This window comes from Haliaeetus albicilla, chromosome 10, assembly GCF_947461875.1.
Source record: "Haliaeetus albicilla chromosome 10, bHalAlb1.1, whole genome shotgun sequence".
Classification (NCBI taxonomy): domain Eukaryota; kingdom Metazoa; phylum Chordata; class Aves; order Accipitriformes; family Accipitridae; genus Haliaeetus; species Haliaeetus albicilla.
The window spans coordinates 36,590,793-36,615,784 of NC_091492.1; the positions used below are offsets into that span (position 1 = coordinate 36,590,793).

At 40.2% G+C, this 24,992-nt stretch overlaps 1 protein-coding gene across 6 annotated transcripts in view; it reads right to left on the reverse strand.

The window, feature by feature from the left end:
- ZDHHC8 (zinc finger DHHC-type palmitoyltransferase 8) overlaps positions 1-18,294 on the reverse strand; it is a 130,048-nt gene extending 111,754 nt beyond the window's left edge. For 3 of the 6 annotated variants that reach the window (XR_011326647.1, XR_011326646.1, XM_069794990.1), the window contains exon 1: positions 18,045-18,294. Coding sequence is in view for 1 of the 6 variants with exons in the window: in XM_069794990.1 (XP_069651091.1) it covers positions 18,045-18,148 (104 nt within the window). In the remaining 5 variants the exon portion in view is untranslated. The remainder of the gene's footprint in view (positions 1-18,044) is intronic. The other 3 variants (XM_069794991.1, XM_069794992.1, XM_069794993.1) reach the window with 2 other exon arrangements.
- Positions 18,295-24,992: the final 6,698 nt, after the last annotated feature.

Here is a 24,992-nt window from a genome sequence, read left to right on the forward strand (position 1 = left end):
TGGACAGTTTACAGCCGGTGCAGTGGCAGCCTTTCCACCAGCAAGCTCGTCTTCACCAGCAGCTTGCAGACACACAAGAACTGGTGTACGTTTGAGTCTTGCGCCCGAATAAACTCCCAGCTTCGACTCCAACAACCCCCCAGACCATGACAGAGAAGCTATTAAGTAAGCCATGCAAATGGAAGATACTTGAGTCACATCTGAAGAAGCCACATTAACATGATTCACAGAATCACAATGGAAATTCTGAGGAATTTCGTAAATCACAGTGAGCCGTCGCTGCACTCTCGCACTAGATAATTTTCCTGAAGAGTGTTTGTTAAGAGCTACTAAAAAACAAGTAGTTCATATGCAGAAAAAATTAACAAAATTCATTTTCCTCCCAACTTGTCTGACTGACCTTGGTGCTGCCGCTGGGGATGATGAAGGTCAAAAGGGCTTTTTTTTGTTGCTGTCACTATCATTGCTTTGTCACAGTCTCCTTCTCCTGTGTGTAAAGATTCACATAAATGTAGAACTTCTAGAACATCTATGCAGAAATTTTTATTTTTGGAGGGTTTGGGTTTACATGCCAAGGTTCTGGCAGTGGGGCTGCAGGGGCTGACTCTGTGAGGAGAGGCCGGGGCTGCCCCACACCAGACACAGCCGGTTCCAGCCGGTTCCAACAGCCCCACCACTGAGCCTGTGTGGAGCAGGTCTCCTGACAGGAACTGTAGCCCACGGAGAGCCCACACTGGAGCAAACGTGTGAGGAAGGAGTGACAGAGAGGGACCGTCATGGACTGACCACAACCCCCCATTCCCCATCCCCTCTGCGCTGCTCAGCGGGCAGGACGAGGTAAAGAACTTGAGAATGAAGGCATGAAGCTAAGCTTGCAAAAACCCAGGGTATTGGGGGGAAGGTGTTTAGTTTTTGTCTTTCTCACCATCCAAATCTATTTCAATTAGCAACAAATTGAATTAATTTTCCCCAGGTTGAGTCTGCTTTGTCCATGATGGTAACTGATAAGTGATCTCCCTGTCTTTATCTCAAGCCACAAGCTTTTTCATCTTATTTTCTCCCCTGTGCTGCTGAAGGGGAAGAGCGTGAGAGTGGCTGGGTGGGCGTCTGGTAGCCGACCAAGGTCAACCCGGTAAGGTAGGGGAAAGGGAGAGTCTTGAATGGGAATTCGCCCAACCTGCTCTATGCAGGGCTGTAAGCAGTATGAAGTCCTCACACAGCAAGCCTGCTTTATATTGATGGTTCCAGCACCTGGCACAATCTACCTGCCCAGAGTATTTCCAAAATCTGAAGCCATAAACTGGCAACTCTATAGGAAACATTACAACATGAAACATAAGCAACGGTGCGTTTAAAGCTGCTGTCATCACTAGCTCTGATCTTTCAAACTCTCATCCTGACATTCACTACCCTTGCAATGCAATACTGAAGGAATAGATGTAGTGACAAGTCTCACACAAAGCACTGAGGAAGCAGCAGTTTAAAAAAAAAGAGAAAAAATTATGCTTAAAAACAAAAAAAGGAGAAAGATGATTTCATCAAAAATCAGCCAGCCAGATTTTATTAATCCTGACTGTACTTGCAGGATCTGCAAAGGACTATGGACTGTTGTACTTCCTTACATAATTGTTGCCAATCACCTCTTTAAGCTAGAGACACTGCACAGACAGCAGTCTTACAGAAAAAAAAAAATTTTAAAGGGGAAAAAAATTTCAACTTGTTGGCTTTAAATTCATTAAGATACTGGACTTTAAGAGAATTCAGGGAAAAGAGATAAGGATTTGAGGAAAAACAAAACAAACAAAAAAAAGAAACAAGGGCAAACCCCCAGAATTTGTTGAAGACTATTTAGAATATTTAAAATTGCTGTTGAGCATAAAATGAACAAAAGTAAAAAAAAAAAAAAAAAAAATTGCCATATCTAAGTGCCACATTCCCATGATAATATGGAACAGCATCATATGCTGCAATAAAATGTTTTAGCTGATCATTTCTTGTCTTTTTGGCACTCTGCTGACACACTTTTTAAAGTGTTAATTAAAAAAAGCATCAAATCAACACTACAAATTGGATAGACTCGTGCCCTACAGTCTCTTCTGACCACTAATTTGTGGAGCTGGGGCTCAGCCAACTTCCAATGAATCTGTGGAGAGTTTCCAGCAAACTGTCATCGCAGCAGGATGCAGTTCTTGATAGGGTGATCATACATGGCAAGTGAAGTGAGATGTTGAACTGTCACTACACAAGTCTGTTTTATTGTGCCTGAATCTTCTTTTAAGGCTCATCCAAAAATGGAGATTGGCACGTTATTTCTAAATACACATTTATAATATAATGCACCTAAAACCTCGTAGTATCTGCATGAAAGCGTGCTTTTTGGATTATTGTCACATTGTGGGAGAATGACAAAGAACACTGGACTAGCTGTAGCTCTAGAACACATAGTTTTAACGTTTTTTATATTTCTAAAGAAAATGGGCCATGACAAGAGACCTGAATGTGGAGTACTTTCCCCTTAGGGATGCTGATTTTTTTTTCCTTTCTATTTTCTTTAGTTTGAATAAAGAATTTTAAGATTTCAAATACGTGACTGTATTTTAAGTGTGCCTAGTGCAGCAGCCCTCCTATGCTCATTTATTGATTATATTTTTAGGAGGCTATTTCCAAGATACAGTTAAATAAGCACAAAAAGAAAGCTAATCTGCATGTAGAAAACTACTAATAATAAGTTGGAAATTCAGTGTAAAACTATTGACTTTTGACAGGTTTCTGCTTTCTGAACATGGACCCAGACAAGGCTACTACAGCACAGAGTAAAAATCAGCAGTGAGTTAGTCAACGCCTCCCATGATGTACCTTCCCTCCAACAGCCTTCAAAATATCACAGGTAAAGTCAGTGAAGTGATAGTTAAATGTTTTTATATTCCTGGAGAAAACAAAACTCCTTATGTGTTACTGCCATGGGAAATCAGAACATCACTTACCACTCTGCAACTTCTTCCTTAGATACATTTCCTTTGTCTAAACATTAAGATGGGAGGAAAATGAAAGAAATCTCTGCTTATTGCAAGATTAATTCACAATAGTAGTATCTTATACTCTCCTGTCTTTCCATCCTGGAGGACAGACTGGTAAATTGTCTGAAGTGTCTTGTAAAAGAGATAATTTAGTTTGAATCACTGTTTTCTGAACTCAGAAAAACAAAGAGCAAACAAGACCTTTTTAAGACTGTCCCTCTACAGAAGACGCAGATTTAAGAGGACTGACTTTTAGAGGGTAGGCTCAGTACTTCCTGAAAATTAGGAAGTCCAATGTGAAAACCGAGGAGGGAAGAGAAGCATGTAAAGACTAGCAGCCACTGGAAAAGATGGTGGGAGCGTGTTCAGATATCTGTTGATGGCATTGAGAGTACACAGGTATATAGCAATGTTGCATGATATTTTCCATTCTGAATCACTTTGCCAAATTAACTCTTGGACTGCAGTCTTTCTGATAGCTCTCCCCCTCAGGGAAAATATTTGTCCCACTTTAAGGCTTTAACCAAAATGATTCCATCATTTCCAAGAGGAAGTTGAAGAATGTTATGGTTTTTTCTGTTGAAAAGCTCATCACGTCTAAGTTATGGAACAGGATCTTGTCCTTGGGCAGCAGACAGTCCTCTTTCAGAAGGATACGGACCAGGACATGCAGGATGATAGAGGCAGCTGAAATAACACAATCAGCCAGGAGGACCAACAGCCCTCCAAGGCACGCGGTCACTTGAATACCTAGGAATAATCACTTTGCAGTGAGATTTTAATTGGCATGTCAGGAGATCAGAATCAGGTTCTAGCTTCAGATGGGCCTCATCCCATCTGTGTAATTCTTATACAGCTCCATCAAGTTATTTAAGCAGGCTTGGTAAGAAAGAGTGAGAAGGGAACTAAGGGGACAAGTCTGAATTAGATGCAGACTGTTTAACTATCTCAATATAAGTGTAAACTCTTTTTTATTAAAAAAAACAAAACAAAAAACCCCAACACAGTACATCGTTCCTTGCTCCAAAGAAACATCTACCAAAAGAAGAGGCCAAACTGAGACTAAAAGACGGAATGTATATTAAAACCTTAAGTTTTCTGACTGAAGAGTTAGCAGGACTTGCATGCCCAGGGGAATCAATCCTTCATCAGACATGCAGGCATCCACCCATCATGCATGCATAGTACTCTGTTTTGGAGACATATCACAACATACACAATGGCAGACTCAGCCCAACAAAAAAGTATTTCTAGGGGAACCATGAAGAAACCTGGCAAGAAGAGACACTTTTTTAATGGCAAGTGGATATTACACTCAAAATAGCTTTTCCTCATTTCCAAAGCAGTTGAAGCAACACAAATAAAGAACTCCAGTCTGAAAGGTGAAAACAAAAGCATAAAGCATATTCATCACAAAAAAGCAGGATCCAATGCATCACTCCACTAAACAGGGCTCTCTTGTGTTCAGAAGAGGACAACACAACTGGCAAATTGCTAGACATCTCTTTCCCTGTTGACCAGATCCAACTCTACTTACTTTTCTGCATCAAATAAATTCACAGACTAAGAATACAGAACTTCTTAGTGGGGAAGGAGATAGAAATGTTGGTCAGCCTCTTTGGAGAGGATACCAAATGTAAGTCACAATAAAGACAGTGACCAACTGAGAGCACTTACAGTTTCCATACAGAAAAATCATTGCATCAACCCATAAAAGCCATGCCAACTCAACAGATGGGATTAGATTTTGAATTGCACCTCATAACCCTGAATCCCTTTTCTCTATTCTGGCATTTCAGAAGAAGGTAAACAAGCAGTGGATCACCCTATGTGTGTGTATTGGGCGAAAAGCCTTATCCACCTGAACAGACTGATCTGGAGGTCACCTGTCAAGTGAGAGACAGAACTGAGAAAAAAACCCCAGCATAAGAGTCAAGACAAGAGGGATCCAGATAGCCCAGACAGACCCAGAGTGACTGTAAAGACCACTCAGAAGTTACAAAGGAAGTGAGGGATGTACTGTGTAAAGGCATTAGTGCTTAGTCAAGACCCGTGTCTCTCTCTGAGATGGAGAGTGGCTATAAGTAGTTGCTTATGACACTTCAAAAATCCTGTACTTCTCCATTTCCTTCTGCTGTCAAGTGCCTCTGAAAGGGTGAATCACACACTCAGGTTATGCTAAAAGTCAAGGGCCATGGCACCGGTTTGCTACAGCAGCTCTGCAGTTCAGGGTCAATGCAAGTCCTGAGACCAGATACTACAAAGGATAAAAAGTCTGAAAGAAATGATAGGTTAAGAAAATGTGGGTGTGGCAACCACCTTCTTCAGGAGCACTCTAGGGCCCAAAATTCACAACCCCCCAACATCCACCAAGGGAAGAATTAAAAAAACCCACCTAGCTGGTAAAGGGGGAGAAGATAACTGGCTCAGAAGTGCATTTCTATTTTATCAGATATGAATTACAAATCAAACACAGCAGGCTAGAGAACGAATCATTAATTTTTCAGTTCTTGAACCACAGATATCATGTTTAGCTCTATCTCACTGGCCATTGTAACACAATGCAAGAAAAATTATTTGGCAAAAGTAGTTAGCCGTTGTGGAATGACATACAAATAAAAGTTTAAAGACTACAATGTTACTGTTAAACTTTTAAAGACAGACAATGAAGCTTTAGTACATGTATCTCCATATTCATAGAGTCATGCAGATTTAAGTGTTAAAAAATCCAAAACAGTCTTGCTGCATGACATTCCCTTGCATTTGAGGATGGCCCAAACTGACGTTAGATGGAGAAGAAACTCTAGAATAAACCGTATCTTCAGAAGCCTCTTCTGAAAGAATGATCTCCATTGAGTTTTGGCCTCACAGGACATTAGCCTGGAGTTAGCACATATGTGCGAAACTTCCTAAACACCAATACTCCAGTTGTACTGTGCCTCTCTGCCTCAGTTCCCCTCTCTGAGGAACAGGGATGATAGCACTGACAACCTAATTCACAACTAATGCTGCTGGAGACCAGAAGGGACAGAGACTTCAACATAGGGAGTGGCAGTTTTGCCCCAGCTAACTACGAGTGTAAGAAACAGCCACAGATAAAATCTTGCACTTAATGCAGAAAATGGATTAAGTGACTTGCCAGAGAGAGTACAGAAAGCTTTTTGCAGGATTAAGACCTTAGCCCAGGTACTAGGTGGCCCTATTAATAGTACTAACCAAAAATAATTTTTAAACATCTGTACCTACATATACACAGCTGAGCATTTTCACAGGTCTGTGTCTTCCACGGCCTTGCCCTCTGACTGAGTAATGGCATCTCCTGGGCAACTCCCAGATGGGAATCACACATCATCCTACATAAGTCAGGAAGGGTCCCACGAAGGCTTATGACCATGCTCAAAGCTTCCTACCAGAAAGGGCCCAAATGTGAAACAAAAGATCACTATGCTGTGTTCTATCTAGTCTTCTTCAGCTCAAGCATTAGAGAAGGAAAGCAGATGTTTCCCAACCTGTTGAAAACACTGTTTATCATCATGATCAGGAGCAAATTCAATGTCACATGTAAGACTTTGTATCTTATTATCATTGCAATCTATCTGTCAAATGCCATATTCTGAAAATACACAAAGATAACATGACCAGAACCATCCCATTTCAAGGAACCAACCCTTTTACTATTATAAACAAAACTGTGTCAGCTTGTCCTCCTCCACTATCCCCCAGCTTCTTGAGAGCATTGCTCATATAGACAGGCTTTTATTTAAAAATTTAACTTTCAAAATGGATATATTATGTAAGATGAGGGTATGTTCTCAGCAGAGCTCTACTGAGAGGAGCTGAGGTGGTCCTTCCAGTTTATTTGCTGATACTGTTCTGCATCTGGACATGGACTAGAAATTTTGTTCAGCAATTTAAAAAAACCCCAACACATTGATTTAATGGCCACACCCAGGAAGTTCTGTTATTTTAATCTTGTATTGTCTTTACACGTTGAAATTTCTGTGGCAAATATTAATCTCCTTTGCTGCTGCAGATGCCACAACTTCCGTACATGAATTGGAAGTTACTTTATCAGATTTAGTGGTTTCGTATCTCCTTCTGTTTGACTCGCACTATGTATCAGGAAACGGACATTTTATATACCTCTTCCTACAGAATTATCAAACTTGGTCATTTGAAGAAAAATTCCAGTGCCTGTCGATGCTTTTATTGTTTTTGCCACAAAGGTTTGTTAGCCATTTACAAAGAATGCGGTATGTGCAAAGACAGCCTACTTGTGCACTGACCAAGTTAAAAACTATATAGAGAGGCTGTTGCTTTGTACAATGTTATTTTAAAATGCATATAGTATGAAATCTTTCTTTAGAGCTACATTACTACACAAGCTTGTACTTGGTTCTTTGCAGAGTAATTAGCACACAGTGTAAAAAGAGTTAAAGTATATGATGAGAAGTAATGAACCTGTGAATTAGGATACTAAATTATAACTACATTATAAAACTGATATATAACTATAACAGGGTTAGCATGCATGTCCTGTTCACTGTTATGGCTCTACCTGTAGCAGTTTTCACTAGCTTCCGCACACTTCTCAAACAGTTTTAAGCATTTAACGTGGATCAAGGCCAGCTGCAGAAGTTATAACTGAAGACAGGCAACACAGAATTGATTTGGAGGTAGGGACCAGAATAACATTTCTCATCCAATAAATCTGTGAGAATGGGGAATTCCAGTTGTCACCTAGATAGTAGTTAAGAAAGGAGACAAGATTCTTTAACCAGAAATGCACATATACAGGAAAGAGTTCATGCTTTTGGGGTCTTGCTAATAATTTTTAACTGAGGCAACATCAGGGGTAAATGCCACATAATGCCCAATGGAAATGAGTCCTGCTGGCTAAATCCCAACACCATCCTAGTGATCTTCGTGAGCCACAGATGTAAAGTACAAGGACAGAGCTAATGTCTGTACAACCCCTGAAAATGAACCTGGATTGCCAACTTGAACCACAAACCTCAACGTACATTCAAGGAGTGACTCGTTAGAAAAGTAATTTGCTTCCATGTGGCCAGGTGATTAAGGCAAGGGTTGCAGCAAGATCTTCAAACAGAAAAGATAGATGTGAGACTTATGCACCATACAAGGGAGAAATGAGAAGATAATTTAAAACGGAGGGGAGAGGGGAACCTAGAGTTACTGGTCAAAGTCACAGGTTTGACCACATGAAGATGATCATACAGACATCCATCCCCAAGTCCCTGTTCCACCGTTGTGCCTTGGGATGTTGGAGGAGAAGCCAAGTTAACAGTGTGGTTCCAGGGGGAAGTCTCTGGGCAATGGTTCCTGAGCCCAATGCTGGACACAAACCCCATGGAGGGAGAGCATGCCCACTTACACAACTAATGACTCCTGACACTTGGAGCCAAGAAACTACGCAATCAAATGCTGGGAGGTGGTTCAGCAAGCTGCTGACAGCAGACAAGGGTTAACCACTGGTGCTCAGTGTTATTAGATTATAACACATCTGGAGAGTCTTATTGCTAGGGCAAACATTAATCTTCAGAGAAAACTAAACATGCAAAATGAGATCTAACTCATGAGAAAAAAAATTGAAAGGGAGGTTATACACAATGAAAATAATCCCAAATAACTTTTGAAACTGAACTGGCTGAAATGGGGGAAAGGAAGTGTTTTTTCCATAAGAAAATACCTGCCTCTCCCAGCTGACTGGAATCAGAATAAGCAGAAAAGTTTTAAGCTGAACCTTTCCATTTTGAAGCATTTCTGTGATTGACGCAAGTTTAAATTAAAGTGATGCTTGTTTATAGAAATGTCCAAGCTTTCCTTATTCCCAGCACTGTACTTAAATTGTGTTGATACAGATATTACATTGGATTATTTCCCTGAAGACATGAAAGAGAGCTAATGTAAATGCCAATTTAGTTTTAAGAATCCTGGGAGAGTAAGGCTTTCTCTGACTTTACTTATGAAAGCCCTTATATATTTAAGCAGTTTCAAGTTTGCTTTGTTAGGCTCCAACTTAAAAAGTAATTTGTTCATTTAAGAATATTCTGTGATTAGTTTGGTCTGAGTGCGTATAGGGGTCTTCTGGAGAGTAGTCATTTCAAAGCGGCACATACAAACCTTATTTCCATTGGAATTACTGAGTAGTCAGCCTCTATGAACGCCTCCCTTCATCAAAAAATAATGACATCATTTTATATGTGGCTTGACAACAATCTGTATTTCATGTATTCCCATCTTCATATTGCCTGCCTTGCTCCACAGAGCTTGTTGTCCTCTTGCACAAAGGGCAGCATTTCCTAATTATGTGACTTCACACAATGTTAAAGTACATAACAAAATGGTGCACATGTATGCTGGAAACAGCTGCTTTGGTGTTTAGATCTAAAATTCAAGAGGTCTTTTTTCTGCACCTGGCTCCACTGTCCTTTGTTACTGGATGATCTTAACACACAGCAATAGAGTACAGATATTTCGTAAGGAGTTCACATTTGAAGTCCACAAATTCTGCGTTTACACTTTCACGAGCAGAAAACCATGGTAACCACTGCAATATCTAAGTATGGATTACTGTACAGTTTATTCCATAATATTAATCCTGAGAAAAACAAAGAGGCAAGTACCCACTACTGTCTGCATAATAGGTTTAAAGCTCAGAACTTTAGGCATTTTGGACAGCTTTGAAGCAAGTCTAGCTAAATTGCATTAGTAATTGCATACGAACAATCAGTGACTAATTAAATCCTCTTTCTGGATACAGATTACTGGCTGAAGATTTATGTAGTATACACTATGCTGTGGTGTACTCATTTGAATTAATTATTGTAATCACCAAGCAAGGATCCCCAAAACCACCTCTCTTACAGTAAAGTAAGATCTAGGCTGACTACATTTTTCCAATCTATGGCATTCTTTGCAAAAGGATAATACAGAATTTTCATTAAAAACTGCAGTATTACTGTTTCAACCCGCATGCCTCTTCCTTTCAATTTCATTAGCGGCTCCCACTGACAAATGATCAACTAATAGTAGCTCTGTAACAGTGCAGCCAAATTGAACGTTACTCTTGGATTAGTAAGAAAGAAGTCTTGTATCTACTGGCTCAAATCAAGGACAGTAAATCAGTGTTCCACTTTTGCGCTGGTTACACAAGTGTAGCACTGACTGAGCTTTTAAGATAGGTCTCCCCACTCCAGTATGCATCTATTTCATGCTCTAAATTGGCTTATACCACCTTATTACTGTATTCCAGACATCTTCCAATGCAAGCTAAACAAAACTCATGGTTTCCCCTTGTAAGCCTTGAAAAGTTTCCTTGTAGCTTATACACTAAGTAAATTAAGAACAGAAAACCTGTCTCAGGTCATCTTTCACAGGTCCCACATAGATCCCTATGCCACAGGGTGCTACAGTTGATTTCAGTTAAGAAGCACCTAGTAACAGAGTAAGTTGTTAACACAAAAATGTTAAGTGTATAATTAATTAACAACTGTCCCAGGTAATGAACCTCAAAAATCAGACCTCCAAGGTCACCACATGTATCTGTCTCTCAATTTAAGTTTTATTTGTGCTTTGAACAGTAGCATCCCTTAATTTACATGACTAACAAACCAGTTGAGTTCCCATGTCATTTGAACAATTTTGTAGAGATTGCTTCTATTTATAAAAGGAGACACGTGTGGCATTCTCAGACAAACATGGACAGTATTTAAATTAGCATCTTGAAAAGGACTTTATACAAAAATAGAAAAATTGCTTTTATATTCATGCACAAAAGGCTGAGAGACCCACCCTGATCTAATTGAGACACTCTCTCATTCCTATTTCCATACATCCTTAATCTCTGCTCATTAAGAAAAATAGAAAGGAGGTTGCTACCGATATAAATCACACGCTGACGACAGCTGTGGATGGCCCAACTACAGGAATAACTTTCATTGCATTAGCTCTTCTGCCTTTAAAACTAGATCTACAGTGAGCATTGAAAGGCCACTGTGATGGCTACATGCAGATAGCTGTGCATCTGTTGTGGTTTAACCCCAGCTGGCAACCAAGCCCCACACAGCCGCTCACTCACCTCCCTCACAGTGGGATGGGGGAGACAATCAGAAGGGTAAAAGTGAGAAAACTCATGGGCTGAGACAGTTTAATAGGTAAAGCAAAAGCTATGCAAGCAAGCAAAGCAAAACAAGGAATTCATCTCCCACTTCCCATGGGCAGGCAGGTGTTCAGCCATCTCCAGGAAAGCAGGGCTCCATCACACGTAACGGTGACTTGGGAAGAGACAAATGCCATCACGCCAAACGTCCCCCCTTCCTTCTTCTTCCCCCAGCTTTATATGCTGAGCATGACGTCATATGGTCTGGAATATCCCTTGGGTCAGCTGGGGTCAGCTGTCCCGGCTGTGTCCCCTCCCAACTTCTTGTGCCCCCCCAGCCTACTCGCTGGTGGGGTGGGGTGAGAAGCAGAAGAGGCTTTGGCTCTGTGTGAGCACTGCTCAGCAATAGCGAAAACATCCCTGAATTATCAACACTGTTTTCAGCACAAATCCAAAACATAGTCCCATACTAGCTACTATGAAGAAAATTAACTCTGTCCCAGCCAAAACCAGCAGAGCATCCCACAGCTGAAGATGTCTAGCTATTTAATACCATCAACAAAGATGATTTTCCTTTTCCCTCTCCCAAACTACAGGAAGAAAAAATATTCCTGTTGATAATAAACACTGGGGTTTTTTTCTAAAGGAATGAATTTTAATAGCTTTCAGAAGTGTTCTGTATTGCCAACTTTGCTGATCCCCTTGGAAGCAAAGATGATAGAATCAACTAGTTAAAAGCAATAAAACTGAACTCTCTTCCAGCATTAAAAAAAAAAAAAAAAAAAAAAAAATTTCACACTTCAGTTAAATGGATTTTCCTGTTGAGATTGCCTTTTTATCTTGTATGACAAGTTTGTCTAGATTCGCTTTACAAAAATTATATACCGAGATGAAATTGCCACAGCTTAAAAGGACATTTCTTTGTCATAACAAGAATAAATATTTTTCAGGAGCTGACAGACATGACAACTGAGATGACTCAGGTCAACCTGGCACACCTTACCTTTTCTGGATCACAAGTAGAGTGGACAGGGAAAACCTGCCATTAAAGATACATTAAGATGGAAAATGTTAAGGTATCTCAGGAGGCTAAACTGCACTGCTTGAAATCATTTGTGAAGTCAGTTTTGAAATTCACCTGATTAAACTGATGCACACTTTTTTGCACACCCTTTTTCCTCTATATAGCGTGATCTGCATGACTGTCAGTGAATGTATACTTTGTGAAGCTGCTCCCTACCAGTTCCAGCAATTTCTTGATTTGGCATGTGGGAAGGAAAAAAAAAAAAAATAAAAAAATCAGCAATACGTTAATACTCCAAGTAGTGAAGTATGGTTTATAAAGAAAGTTCAAGAAGGGGGAATTTGTTCTTTTTCACAATTAGCATTACCATTATCAAATGAACCCTTAGAATGGCTAGAAACAGACAAGGAGGATGAGCTTTATGTTGCAAAGGTTTCGGAATTACAAGGATGTCTGGTATGACCGTTCAGTTAGTACCAGGGGAAGTGGATAAGCAGAGTGGCAATGTTTCCATGTGCTTGCATACACACCACAGTAAACCTTGAACTTCTGGCATTATACATCGCAAGCAACTGCCACCAGAGCTACACCCAAATCCACAAGCAGCCTTCAGCAAGTTATTAGACAGAGGCCAAACCATAAGAGGGATGCAAGTTCACACTCCAAGGCAGAATTCATGCCATCCAGCACCATATTAAGATTAAACAATCTGAGCTACGATTTTATCTTTATTTCCTTTTTTTGTGCATCTACTTATTAGCATCCGGTTCTATTTCCTCTAGGCTGGTATAAAATGCACCTACGTTACAGATGAAGCTCTATAACATCTGTAATATACATTCTAAATCACATTTTATCATTTGTTCTAACTGAAATCAGAACACTGAAATGGCAGAAGTGAACATCTGAACATCTGGAACTGGAGTTCACTGAAGCCCTTAAAATACTTTAGGTAAGAAAAACATCTTTGGATACAAATCAAATTCACTAAAGCAAAGATGATCTTCTACTAGCTTGACCTTTGCTGGTGACTAAACAAACCCAAGTCAAAAAAGCAGACGATGCTTTCCCCTTTTTAGATCTATGAACATATACAAGTCGTGGGAGGATGAGATATAACAGATAGTTCAAGAATTTTAGGTACACATATAATTATATTTCCATTAACTATCATCCAGAATGGTTACTATAGTTTTGAACTTTAAAATGCTATTACATATTTTAGGGCTATTCCAATGCAGTATCAGATAATTGGGGGGGGGACACGACACGGACGACAGGGGAAGTGCTGATGATTTAAGAAGTGCATTTATCATAATATAAGTGTATCTGAATTCATACACAGCTAACCTGTATGTTTAAGCCATTGCAGAAATGCTGAGTCTTTCCAGTTCATGAAAAACAGTAACATGATATACAAATGTGGGGGGAATACCAAAAATGTTTTTAAACATTCATGAATGAAGACGAGTTTTTCTTCTTGCTAAGGTAAATCCACCAGCCCTGCTACTGAGTACAGTCTACCTTCCATTCTTCCTCCTTCTACCATCTGAATAGCAAGAGTATAAGCTATTTTGCTATTTTCTTTCCATCCCTATGGTGACTTCAACTTCATTTGCTCCTCTACACCAATTTATCACTCCTCAGTTGTTTCCTGAAGGTTATTGATATTAAATTCCCGTGTGTCACAGACTGCATTAAAAGTGCCAACTGCATATGTCTGTGGCATATACCTTTGATTACCACCCATTATGACTTCTAAGAACAAAGTTGAAGTCTCATTTTCAGTAATGACTGAATGAATTTTCACCTTACTTGTGCTTTCACTTCACCTAGAAAATTACCCATTTTATTATCCCATTTAAGCGAGTAATATACAGCAGCGTTACTACCATTATATCAAAGAAGTAGTGGCACCTGGACCTTTGTTATGAATTACGTGTTTCTGCTATATTTCAAAGATGCTCAAGTGACTGCATCCTACAGAAAACGTAGTCTGAAAATGGGTATTTTATCAGAAATTTCTAGTCTACAATATTCAGTGAGGGAATGAAGAGCTTTTTTTCTCCTTACTAAAATGAGCCACCGTTTTTCCTTAAAGCCTTATGCTTTTAGCTTGCTATGTAATCTATAGATACAGGCATTGCAGCTGCTAAACTAACTCAGAGGTTCTCAGCACTAAAAACTAAATTAAGTAGCACAATTTAAACACGTGAAGAGAACTATTAGCTCCAGAATAACCATAAAGTCATGTTAGGTTGACCTGGAAAAGACCTTTATGATCATCGAGTCCAACCGTAATAGTTCATTGGGTGACGTTATGCTTTACAGCATTATGCTTACTGACAATTAAGCCGCATTCTCTACTAATACTGAAGTTACGCAACCTAAAATAAGGTGGGAAGTTCTCAAAACTCAGGTTCTTTGAGTAAACACACTAAGCTTTGCATCATAGCAGTCAGTAGTCAAAGGCATAAGAGCCCAGACTTCACTGAAATAAGTTAAATTGCTATCTCTAACAAAAGGCCTTATGAGAAATATGAAGAAAAAAGGTTTGATAGAAGTAATTTCAGGTCTGCTACAACTGAATCACTCTGGATTCTTGCAATGTTAAGAAGAATTACATCTTCCTTCATTATGCTATCCGATTTGTTCATATAAGTAGATTAACCTAATCGTTATATATAACATTATTGATAGATTCCTTCATAATGCCTGGAGTTAATGCTTGTTTACTCTCCTACTGTGACAAATTAGACCACCTACTCACATGCTTGTATTTATTATTAAAGGAACACACATGGAGTGCTAAAAGCCTGCAATAATACAACTGCAATATTTAGTTGCCTTTCTAGGCAGTAATTTTGACAGCTAAATAGTTTAGTTCCTCCTCATAAAACCAGAAGGAATATAACAGCGACACAGTGAAACCTAAATAGTTAGCTGAGGAAAAAGAATAAAGGAGAATCTATAACAGAATTTTCCCAAATTAAGAGTACCACTGATCAATACCACCATGAACTACTAGTGGATACTGTGTATTTCAAACACTCTTTATATGCTGCTGTTCAGCAAAGGTGTTTGGGCAAAAGCTAAAAAATAAAGACTACACTACTAAAAAGCTAACCCTGGCCTTAAAGTTCAAAGAGCTTTTCATCTAGCAGAAGACACTCATAACACGTGGCTTGAGCCCACAAACACGTCTAGGGAGAAAGCCGAGTCAGAGCCTCTGTTTTTCATACATGTTAGTCAGAAATGTTTCCAGTGCCCTAGAAGGATTAATTTTTCTATTCAGTAAGTGGATTAAAAAAGAGTTATTATTCAATTTTTCCGCATATATTAACCTTCATTATTCAGTTCCACTGCACTGAAGTTGTTCAAGTCCCTGATATCCCACTGAGCTAATCTGCACCCAAAATTTGATATCCGAGTCCCATCCACCATCAGTTTCATGTATTTATGTACAGGTTAGTTCATTAACAGACATAGCACAGAGCTTAATGACATAAATAAGGAATTAATAAACACAAATATAAATCTTCATCTGATAAAGTTCTTGTGCTATGACAAGCAAGCAGGGATTGTATCAATAACACTCCTGAAAGCAATTTTAGGCCAGTGTCTCAACTGCTGCATATGAGACATCTACCTAACATCAAAAGAGTTGTGCAAATCAACAACCCTGAAAATTCAGGTCTCTCTCAGCCTTGAATAATATATCACAACAAAAAGATCTTCAGGACACAAAACACTGTCTATGGAAAAAGATAAAAACTGGAGAGGCTCAGGAAAGGGCAAAAAAACCCCACCACCACACAAAGACACTAATCTCATGCATACTACTTGCTTTGATTCCAAGACAAAGATAGATTTTACTAAAACTGCTCTGGATCAAAACCAACAGCAATTCCATACAAATTTATCTGAGTATTTTTGAATGGACAGGACTTCAGATACTGCCTGACAACAGTTGCTCAATTATGTGTTACTTTTATTACGCACAAGACTTGGCAGCAGCAGAGAACGTATGTCTGAGACAGTCCTCAAAAAATTTACTAACACTTCAAGATGCACAGGCCAAGTTACAATATGGAGAGATCCTAAAAATACTTCATTTTGCATGTAATTATTCACTGATAACAGAGGGAGCAGAGTTAAGTCTGAGATTCGGTAATAGACTAAAGCCAATTGCTGCTTCCGTACAGTAACAAATTCTAAAACGAACATCTCAGTTGATGTCCTGCTGCCAAAAAGGATGTTTCAACAACAACTGTGTTACCAGGAAAGTCTTCGATCACTAAGCAATTTGTAGCTCTGCGTTGGAAGTATCATGTGAAAACAAACATACAGCTTCCAAAACAACCTTTGCATACATCCATTTCTCAAGATGCAGGACAAATAAGCACTGGCATTAAGACCCCTTTTTTTGACCATGAAACCACTTAGAAAATATTCACAACACCAATGTCAACCAAGTTCATTACAGAAGCCAACTTCTGTCTTGCGTTTGCCCGCGAGCGCCAAACTATAATTAGATGCCCAAATGATGAATGATAGGCTTATACCTGTACCAGTTCTTGGGGCTTGTACCAGTTCTTGAAAGAGTATAATATCCTGAAAGGATTTACCAGTACTTCATATCAAATGCATTAAAAACAAGCAACGAGAAATCACGTCACATTGTCAAGAGCATAACTCAGTGTCAAAACCTGTTCCGATTAAAGAAACTGTTAGACAAAACAACATTTGCATTTTATTCTGAAATCCTGCATTAAGATTACCACACCAGTAATGAGCGTTTTGAAACATCGAGAATCATATCACAGCCAAACCAAGAAAGATAGACATAGACACATATTCCCACTGTTACATAGCCTTCTGCTTCTAACAGCTTCACTGAGCTCAGTTAAAAATTAGCAATGGCAAACCAAGGAAACCAGTTTCAAAATAAGTGAAACAATAAATCTTAATCTCCAACAGCAACCTTTTCACCTTCCCAAAAAGCAGCTTAGTCACAAGCTCATTTCAGAGCCCAGTTTTGTAGCATCTCTCTCGAAATACCGACAACGCCTCTGCAGGGAAGCTGCCGTTACCCCAGCATCGGAAGGGTTAGCGATCGACATAACTCAAGTTTATATAAAGGGAGAGGAAACAGAAAGCTAAAGCACTACACCACTCACATATTAATGTAACTACAGGAGATGTGCAAGCCGACCGCCAGAGCTCAATTTTGCATTTAAGGGAGAAGGGAACGAGAGAAGAGGAAACAGGGAGGGAAAAAAAAGTTTCCCCCTCCCTCCTGCAGGCAAATCTAAATGTGTTCATTAGATCCTCAGGCTTTTAGGGACAGTTATATAAAAATATGTAGAATCCGTAACGCTTAGAATAGGACTCCTTCCACCACTTCAGAAGGCTCTGCCGGATAAACCCCGAAACACCCGAGATTCACGGAAAAGGCCAGCTCTCCCTCCCGAAGCAGGAGAGACTCTGGCCAGATAAAGCACAGGCTGGATTCACGCCTCTCGGCACCGGGGCGGCTGTGCCTGGAGATGCGTTCCTCTCCCGTACACCAGCCCCGCTCGCACAGCCCGGGGAGAGGGGGGCCGCGGTTAACTGGCACCGTTGATGTACCCAGCCGGCAGCTGCAGGAGTCCGACGGGGCTTACGTGCCATGAAATGGTGGATCTGACCGTCAGGCACGTTTTACGGTACGGAGAGCTAAGAAGCCTCTGCAAACCAAAGCCGGGAAGGGATAGCAGGAGGCAGGCAGGGAGCGGGACCAGCAGCGGCAGGGCCTGGAGGAGCTGTCAAGCCCAGCCGCCTCCCCCCGCCGGGCCGGGCGGCCCCAGCCCGGGTCCCCCTCCGCCAGAGCGGTACTTACGTGAAAACAAAAAATAAAGTAGTCGAACCCACTAATAAGGCAGCTGCTGTGGAGACAGGGATGTATTTAGTAGGTTTAAACCTCTTTCCAGTGCTGCTGGGCATCCTGTAGTTTACACATCACTATGTAAATCCAACCCGAGAGGAGGGAGCCGGGAGGATGCGGGGACCCTCCGGCGCGGGGAGAGCGGGACCCGGGCGGCTAGGAGGGACGGGAGAGGGACGGCGAGCAGCTGACCTCCAGCACAGGAAATCCCACCCACACCGCCCAGCCCACTCGGCTGATGTCAACCGGCCCCTTAAGGTAGCGCTGCGGGGAGACAGGGGCGCGCAGCCAGCGCGGCCCCGCGGCGCCCGCCGGAGCTGCGGCCGGGGCCGAGGCCAGGGCCGGGGAGCGCCGGCTCCTCGGGGCAGCCCGAGCCACCGCCGGCCGGGGCGCAGCACGGACTGTCCCTCCCGCAGCAGGGACGGATCTGCCGCAGCAGGGTGGATCTCGTTCTCTCCCTCTTACGAGGAGAAAAGGAGAGGGAAAAAAAAAAAAAAAAAAGAAAAAAAAGGGGGGGATTTATTGAGCTCTGCAAGGCTCTTTGTGGGACATGAAGGCGGCTTTAACAGTTCGCTCTACAACGCTGCTCTAGAGCTGGGGTGCAAAATACCAAAATACCTCGGCTGTGCGAGCTGCCGCGCTGCTGCAGCACCCCGCTGAACTCGGCAGGGCTCTGCGCCAAGGAGAGGGTCCCTTCAGGAGAAGCGTATTGCAGGACCAGGGCCTGCAGTAAATTCAGAACTGGTCAAGTTGGACACAAATTGTGCAGTGCTAGCTCGGTGAACAAAACCCTACGTTTTATTCGGCTAAACCCAGATGCACAGTATTAAGAGAACTGCTGCACTCTGCCAAATTTGGCAAATTCTAAGATAAGTAACTGAGTGCAAACATAACTGAAATTACACTATACTCTGTTCTTTTTAAATCTCTTCTCTATTAGCATCAGGAGACAGACATCAGAGGTAATTTAAGGTAACATCAGAAAGTTCACCAAACCAGCTTTCTAAAGAGCTCTGTGTGAATAGCTACTCTGTTCACATTCAGGAGGCACCACCCAGGAGCTCTCCTTACTCAGAAGTAACCCTCAGAGGGAGGAAGGGTTCAAGGCTACTTGGAAGTTTAGAAATCAAGACCAGGAGCTGCAGCTTGCTCCCTCCCTCCCGCTTTCTTCCTCAGCTAATCCCCCATTTGCAGCTGCCACCATGCAGATAACCACTGCATAAGACAACAAAAGCCACATCTGCAGCTTCTGTTTGGTGTTCTTAAAAGTCAGCTTGCCCTAGAAGGTATATACTCCAGTCCTGGTCTGAAAGGACATTATCATTTCCCATTTTAAGAGACTAGATGAGCTCCACAGTCCTAGAGGTATTAAGAACAGAACAAGTAAAACACAACAAAAAAGCAAGTAAGGGTCCTCAACTTCGCAGGAAAAAAAAAAATTTGTGAGCATTAGCTTTAATATAAGCAAATCCAGCAAGTTCCAGCCTGAAGGCATATGGTTATGTGAAATCTCAGCTTTTGCTAACTGCCACTCTCAAAAAAAAAAAAAAAAAAAGTATTCTCTAGCTCTCTAAGAACAACTTTAAAAATGTTAAGTTTTATCCAAAAGGGACTAAAGCCAGAAGACAACTTAAAATGAACTCCAGACTTAAGTTTTTGAGGAAAGGGAGGGACACCTACTTAAGTTATTTTTGAATGCTTGGGGGACCTTGAATGTTTCCTATGCTTCACTACTCCTTGTCATGCCAGCTTATTGAAATAAATGATTCTTAAAATCTTTGTAAATAACCAAAAGGTCAACAACTTTACACAGAACCAAACTCTGCATACTAATCTGAAAGCCTTCAGGTGCACCTACACTGGCATATTAAGTTGGATCAGAAGTGTACTTTGAAAGCAAATCTCTTGATCACTGTCACTGCAGTTTGATGCATATTGCTAAGTGGTCTCAAAGCAGGTAACTGGATTCCTTTTCAACAAAACTAAGCCAAAAGATACATTTCAGGAGCACACCTAATACACTCTGGTCATGAGTTAGTTTAGCACCACTTGCATGACATAAGCAGAGACTTCATCACTTTCACCTTTTCAAGCCCTTGCCTCCCCCCCCACTCAAGCAACATTTTTGGTGAAGAATTTCAGTTGCAAACAGAACCCTGATTATTTTTCCACTGTTATTTTTATTTTAAACTGCAAAATGTTATCATAAGGAGCATTATAGACTGTTCATGAAGTTTGGTTAGCATCCTGTAATGGATGATACGACTTACTCAAACACATTTTATTACTTTTCAAGCCCTAAGAAGTTATCTCCCAAGTGACAGTCAAATCTGCATTTTTTTAGCATGGACATGCAAGTTTCCTTTCTAGGTGAGCAACAGAAGCATCCTGACAAGTTTCTAGCAGGAGTTAGGGTGCAATACACTCAAGTTCATTAAGATACATATTTGGAGGTTGGTGATTTACTGAAATTTCATTCTTTTTAAGGACAAAGCCCTTCTGGAACAGTAACATTCCTTGATGAGAATACAGGAGTTATTCTTAAGGAGACTATTCCTACTGTGTTCTCTGCACTGCATTACTTTCAATTGTATTTTCCTATATTCCTATACAGATTCTCACCTCTCTAGAAGTCTGCTTCTCAAAGGCAGCTTTGCAAGTGGGGAGAATTCAGTGCTCCTGCTCCTTCCACCCTTCAGAATGGTTTTCCCTTTATCACTCCAACATGCTAATGCTTCTCCACAGTCTCACAGCCCCAATTTAGAGCACCAATCTTTCAAACCACTCCTGTTCTGAAGGGAGGTACTCAGCAGCAAACAACTTTGGGGTTTTGGTTTTTTTGTTTGTTTGATTTTAAAGTCTCCCAGCCATGCAACACTTTAGTAAGGGACACTAAAGATAACAGCGTGAGTACGTGGTATCAGGGCACAAAGAATTGTAGCTTTCATAGCAATAAAAAAGGCGCATCTCCAAACCTCAACAGATCTTGAAAGATCACTGTGCAAGCCTGGTCTGGGCTGCACAGTCATCCTGTGGATCAAGACACATTTGCTGTGCAGCAGTGCAGTCATGCAGAACCAGCATTTCCCAAAGAGGGCTGAGACATTCCATGTTACAAGGCTACAGTGTTATGCTGAATTGTGTTTTGAGATGTATTTTTTTTTGCTGCACATTGTAGATCACCTATCAGAACGCAATAAATTTCGGTAATTTGGTGTCCAACAATTCCCACAGTTCACCTCATTTCCTTCCCACTAACATTCCTGTTCTTGAGAATGTTCTATTTTCAAGACAGCATAAAGCACTGCTGAGCAACATTCAATCTCACTATTAAAAGGCAAGTACATCTAAAGCCATGAGATGACTTTACCATTCAAACAGTAAGGATGTCTGAAGAGGACTTGACTAAAGCAGAACAGGCACATCTCAGAACTGCTCTCCTGGAACACCTCTATTTCAAGGACTGTAGTTTCTGGATTCACACTACCTTATTAGCATGCCAGAACATTTTGGCAGCATTGAGGTAAACAGCAACAGCAGCATGAGTTAGGAAAAGATTTAGTGGCTACCCAAAGAGCTAATACAGCTACAAAGAACAATCTAAAAATAATCTGGCAGAGTATGGCTACTAATTGCATATCTTTTTTTGCAAGATTTTACTCTGAGGTTTTAGCCCAAAAGAGAAAGGGCCAACCACAGAAGCTGTGTCTGAGCCACATGCCAGGGTACCATCCTCCAAGCTGGTAAGATGAAAGGAAACTCATGAAAGAGCAAGCATCAAGAAATCTCGATTGCCGTGCAATTTTCATATCAAATCATGGCACTAATGTTAGCTGGAAATCAGCTACATGGTTAAGATAATTCTTTTATTTTGCACACTTGGAAATACTGAAAATCCCTGGAATCTTTTAGTGGTCACAAGGCAATATAGCTCCTAGCTTGTATTAACTGTTGTCATTAAACGATGACCAGAATAAATAATTCTACTTTTCTTACCAGATTTGCTTACTACAACAAATGCATTGCCAGCCCATGTAGTATGGGTGACCTGCGAACTGTTCAGGGTCACTGGCAAGACCCTGGAGGATCAGCAACTAGGTGTTTCGTAAAAGCTGTTTTTCCCTCAAACTTGCACTGCTCAGTACAGAGGACATCTGGATCATCATGAGCAGCGTGGTGCTGGCAAAAAGTCCAAGCAGGCTAGACAGTTCTGGGAACTTTAATATGACAATTTTCATTTAGTTGTTCAAGTTTATTTCTTACTAGATATATCAAGAAATTATTTCCTAGTAATGGCTTTTCAGTAGCCTAAACAGATATCCCACATAACTTTCTAGATTCTTCCATGGAATAGCATTTGCTTAGAACAGAACCCATATAACATGTATTTCCCAACTGCAGCGATGGGGCATGTCAAGTTGCATTTATTATGAGACTTTGATTACTTTATTTACAGACTTGATTCCTAAACCATCCCCACAAGAAACTACTTACATTAGAATAATGTAGGCCTCTGAACAGTTTTGAAGATTCACCAACCATCCTGTTTAAAACCATTAACAAGGTGTAATTCTCCTCTACTAGGATGGAATATCACTCTAAATGATGCTGCTGAAACTGAGAAAGCCAACAGTGGTTCATGTACCAGCAAATAAATTAAGATACTAAAACTGATAAGCACTATTTACATGAAGCAATGTAACTTTAATTATACCTAGTAGAATAGACTTGAGAAATATCCTCCAAAGAATGCAAAATATTCAGTCACTTTAATGTCCAATCCATCTTTGTTGGTGTTTACATAGCTATAATTGCTTTTATGGAAAAACAGCATTAGAAAACTATATACTTTTAGCTACTTGAAATGAGGACAGCCAACACAACATGAATAGGCAAGAACTTGTGACACCATTAGCTTCTCTGTTAAGTAAATTGCACATCTTGATAGAACAGTTAATATCTACAATACAGTGGATCAGCTGATGCAAATTTGTAGTAAGACTGATAAACAACAAAAAGCTGGACTTCTCCAGCTTGAAAGTTGAAAATAAGTTTAAGACTATAAAGTTCATGAAATACTTGCAGTAGTCAGAGACCTTCCACAAAATAAGTTTGCTGTACGTAACATCTAATGCAGAATTGTGCTAGCACCTTGTTTGTACTTAAAACATTTGTCATTATATTGGTTAAAAGCATAACAGATAATCTATACCCCACAAACCCTAGCTTCACCATTAATACTTAAAAAAGTATTTTTACAAATGTAATTTATTTATGGATCTAATGTAGGCTGCAGTTTCACTAGGAGACTATACCAAACTAGTTACACAAGCAAGTCTTTCAAATATGAACAGGTCTTAAGTCAGTGGTTAATGTCTAATGTGATAGAAGCGGACAAAAGTTTTCCATACTTAAATCTGCATATTGGAAAAATACACCAGTGGTTATAAATCTGATGCATAGCTGTAGATACTAGTAACTATTCAATGCTTAAATATGAGGAGATTTTTTTGCTCCTGTGCTTGTCAGTTTTCACAGCTTCAAGAATTATTTCCTTATTATATAATTGCACAAGTTGCTTACTTGAGAGAACACCTTGTTTTCACATGAACTACAGTCTGAGAAATCACTTACATGCACAATCTACTCTACAGCTGATTACTTCAAACTTTTCTTCACCAAGCAAAATAATTCTGGTCTGTTGCAGTTGGTTTTTGTTATCTCCTGACTCTGAAAATGATACATTGTCAAAGATTGTTAGTGAAAGACTGGTAATTTCTCTTACTTCTATTTTAAAGGTAATTCTAGCTAAATCTAATTAGGAAGACTTTTAAAGTAACTCCTAAATAAGCCATCATAAAAGCAAAAATTTAAAAAAAATAAATCCTTTGTACACACCTCACTTCACTAAACTAGTGCAAGTTTACACATAGACAAGACCTCAGGAATTTAAGAACACTTTGAAATTAGTTTGGCTAATCAAAATTAAGACACCAGCTTGCCATAGACACCTTAGAAAATACAGCTTGCTAGAAACAAGCTGGACCAGGCAGAACAGATAGGTGTACTGGGAACAGAAGAGCATAAATACAGACAACTACAGAGACTTAAATGGAGAGAGGTTTGGGTTTGTTTTAAATAACCACACCACTGTTTTAAGTACTCAGCATTGAAAGCTGATGGCAATCTGTACAGGAGATCAAAAAACAATAAGGCAGTTTATAATGTTATCTCCCCCACAATCTCCATTTCTACACAAATAGTTACAATTCAGTATTAGTAAGGTATCAAGCTGAGTTTTCTGAACTCTGAATCAGCCTTGTCTTTAGAGAAAAGTTTCTAGTACCCTTAAAGTTTTTTCATTAAGTTATTCAAAGGAATGCATTGAGATGAAGCAGCATAAAGCACAGCATTTCTATTGTGGGAAGTCAGAGTTCAGCATGACTCACCATAGCCATAAAGAACACCATCCGCCTTCTGGACCTGACAGATTCTCAAATTGGGAAATCCATACTCCTAACTGGTACAGTTGGTCTGGGCTGCAGGTGCTCCTTCACAGGCAAGGAAGTACTGCTCACGCTGCAGATGCTTTCTGAACCAAATACCTCCCTACACATCTACGGAATACCAAGTGAGAAGAGATGGTATACCTGCACACTTCACCCATCCTCCTCCTCTCCTGCACAGCCCTATCACACTTCTTGCCGTGATGAAGGTATATATACAAACTGATCCCTTGTTTTTCAGTTAAATCCTTCATATTTTTGAATTAAACTTTCCAAGACATTTAGTAACAAAACTGGAAGAACTATTCAGACTTGTATTTTTGCCCTTTACATAGAGGTATTTCTTGAGCATGTTGCATCAAAAATAATAAAGATTCACAACATTCTCATGTCTGCA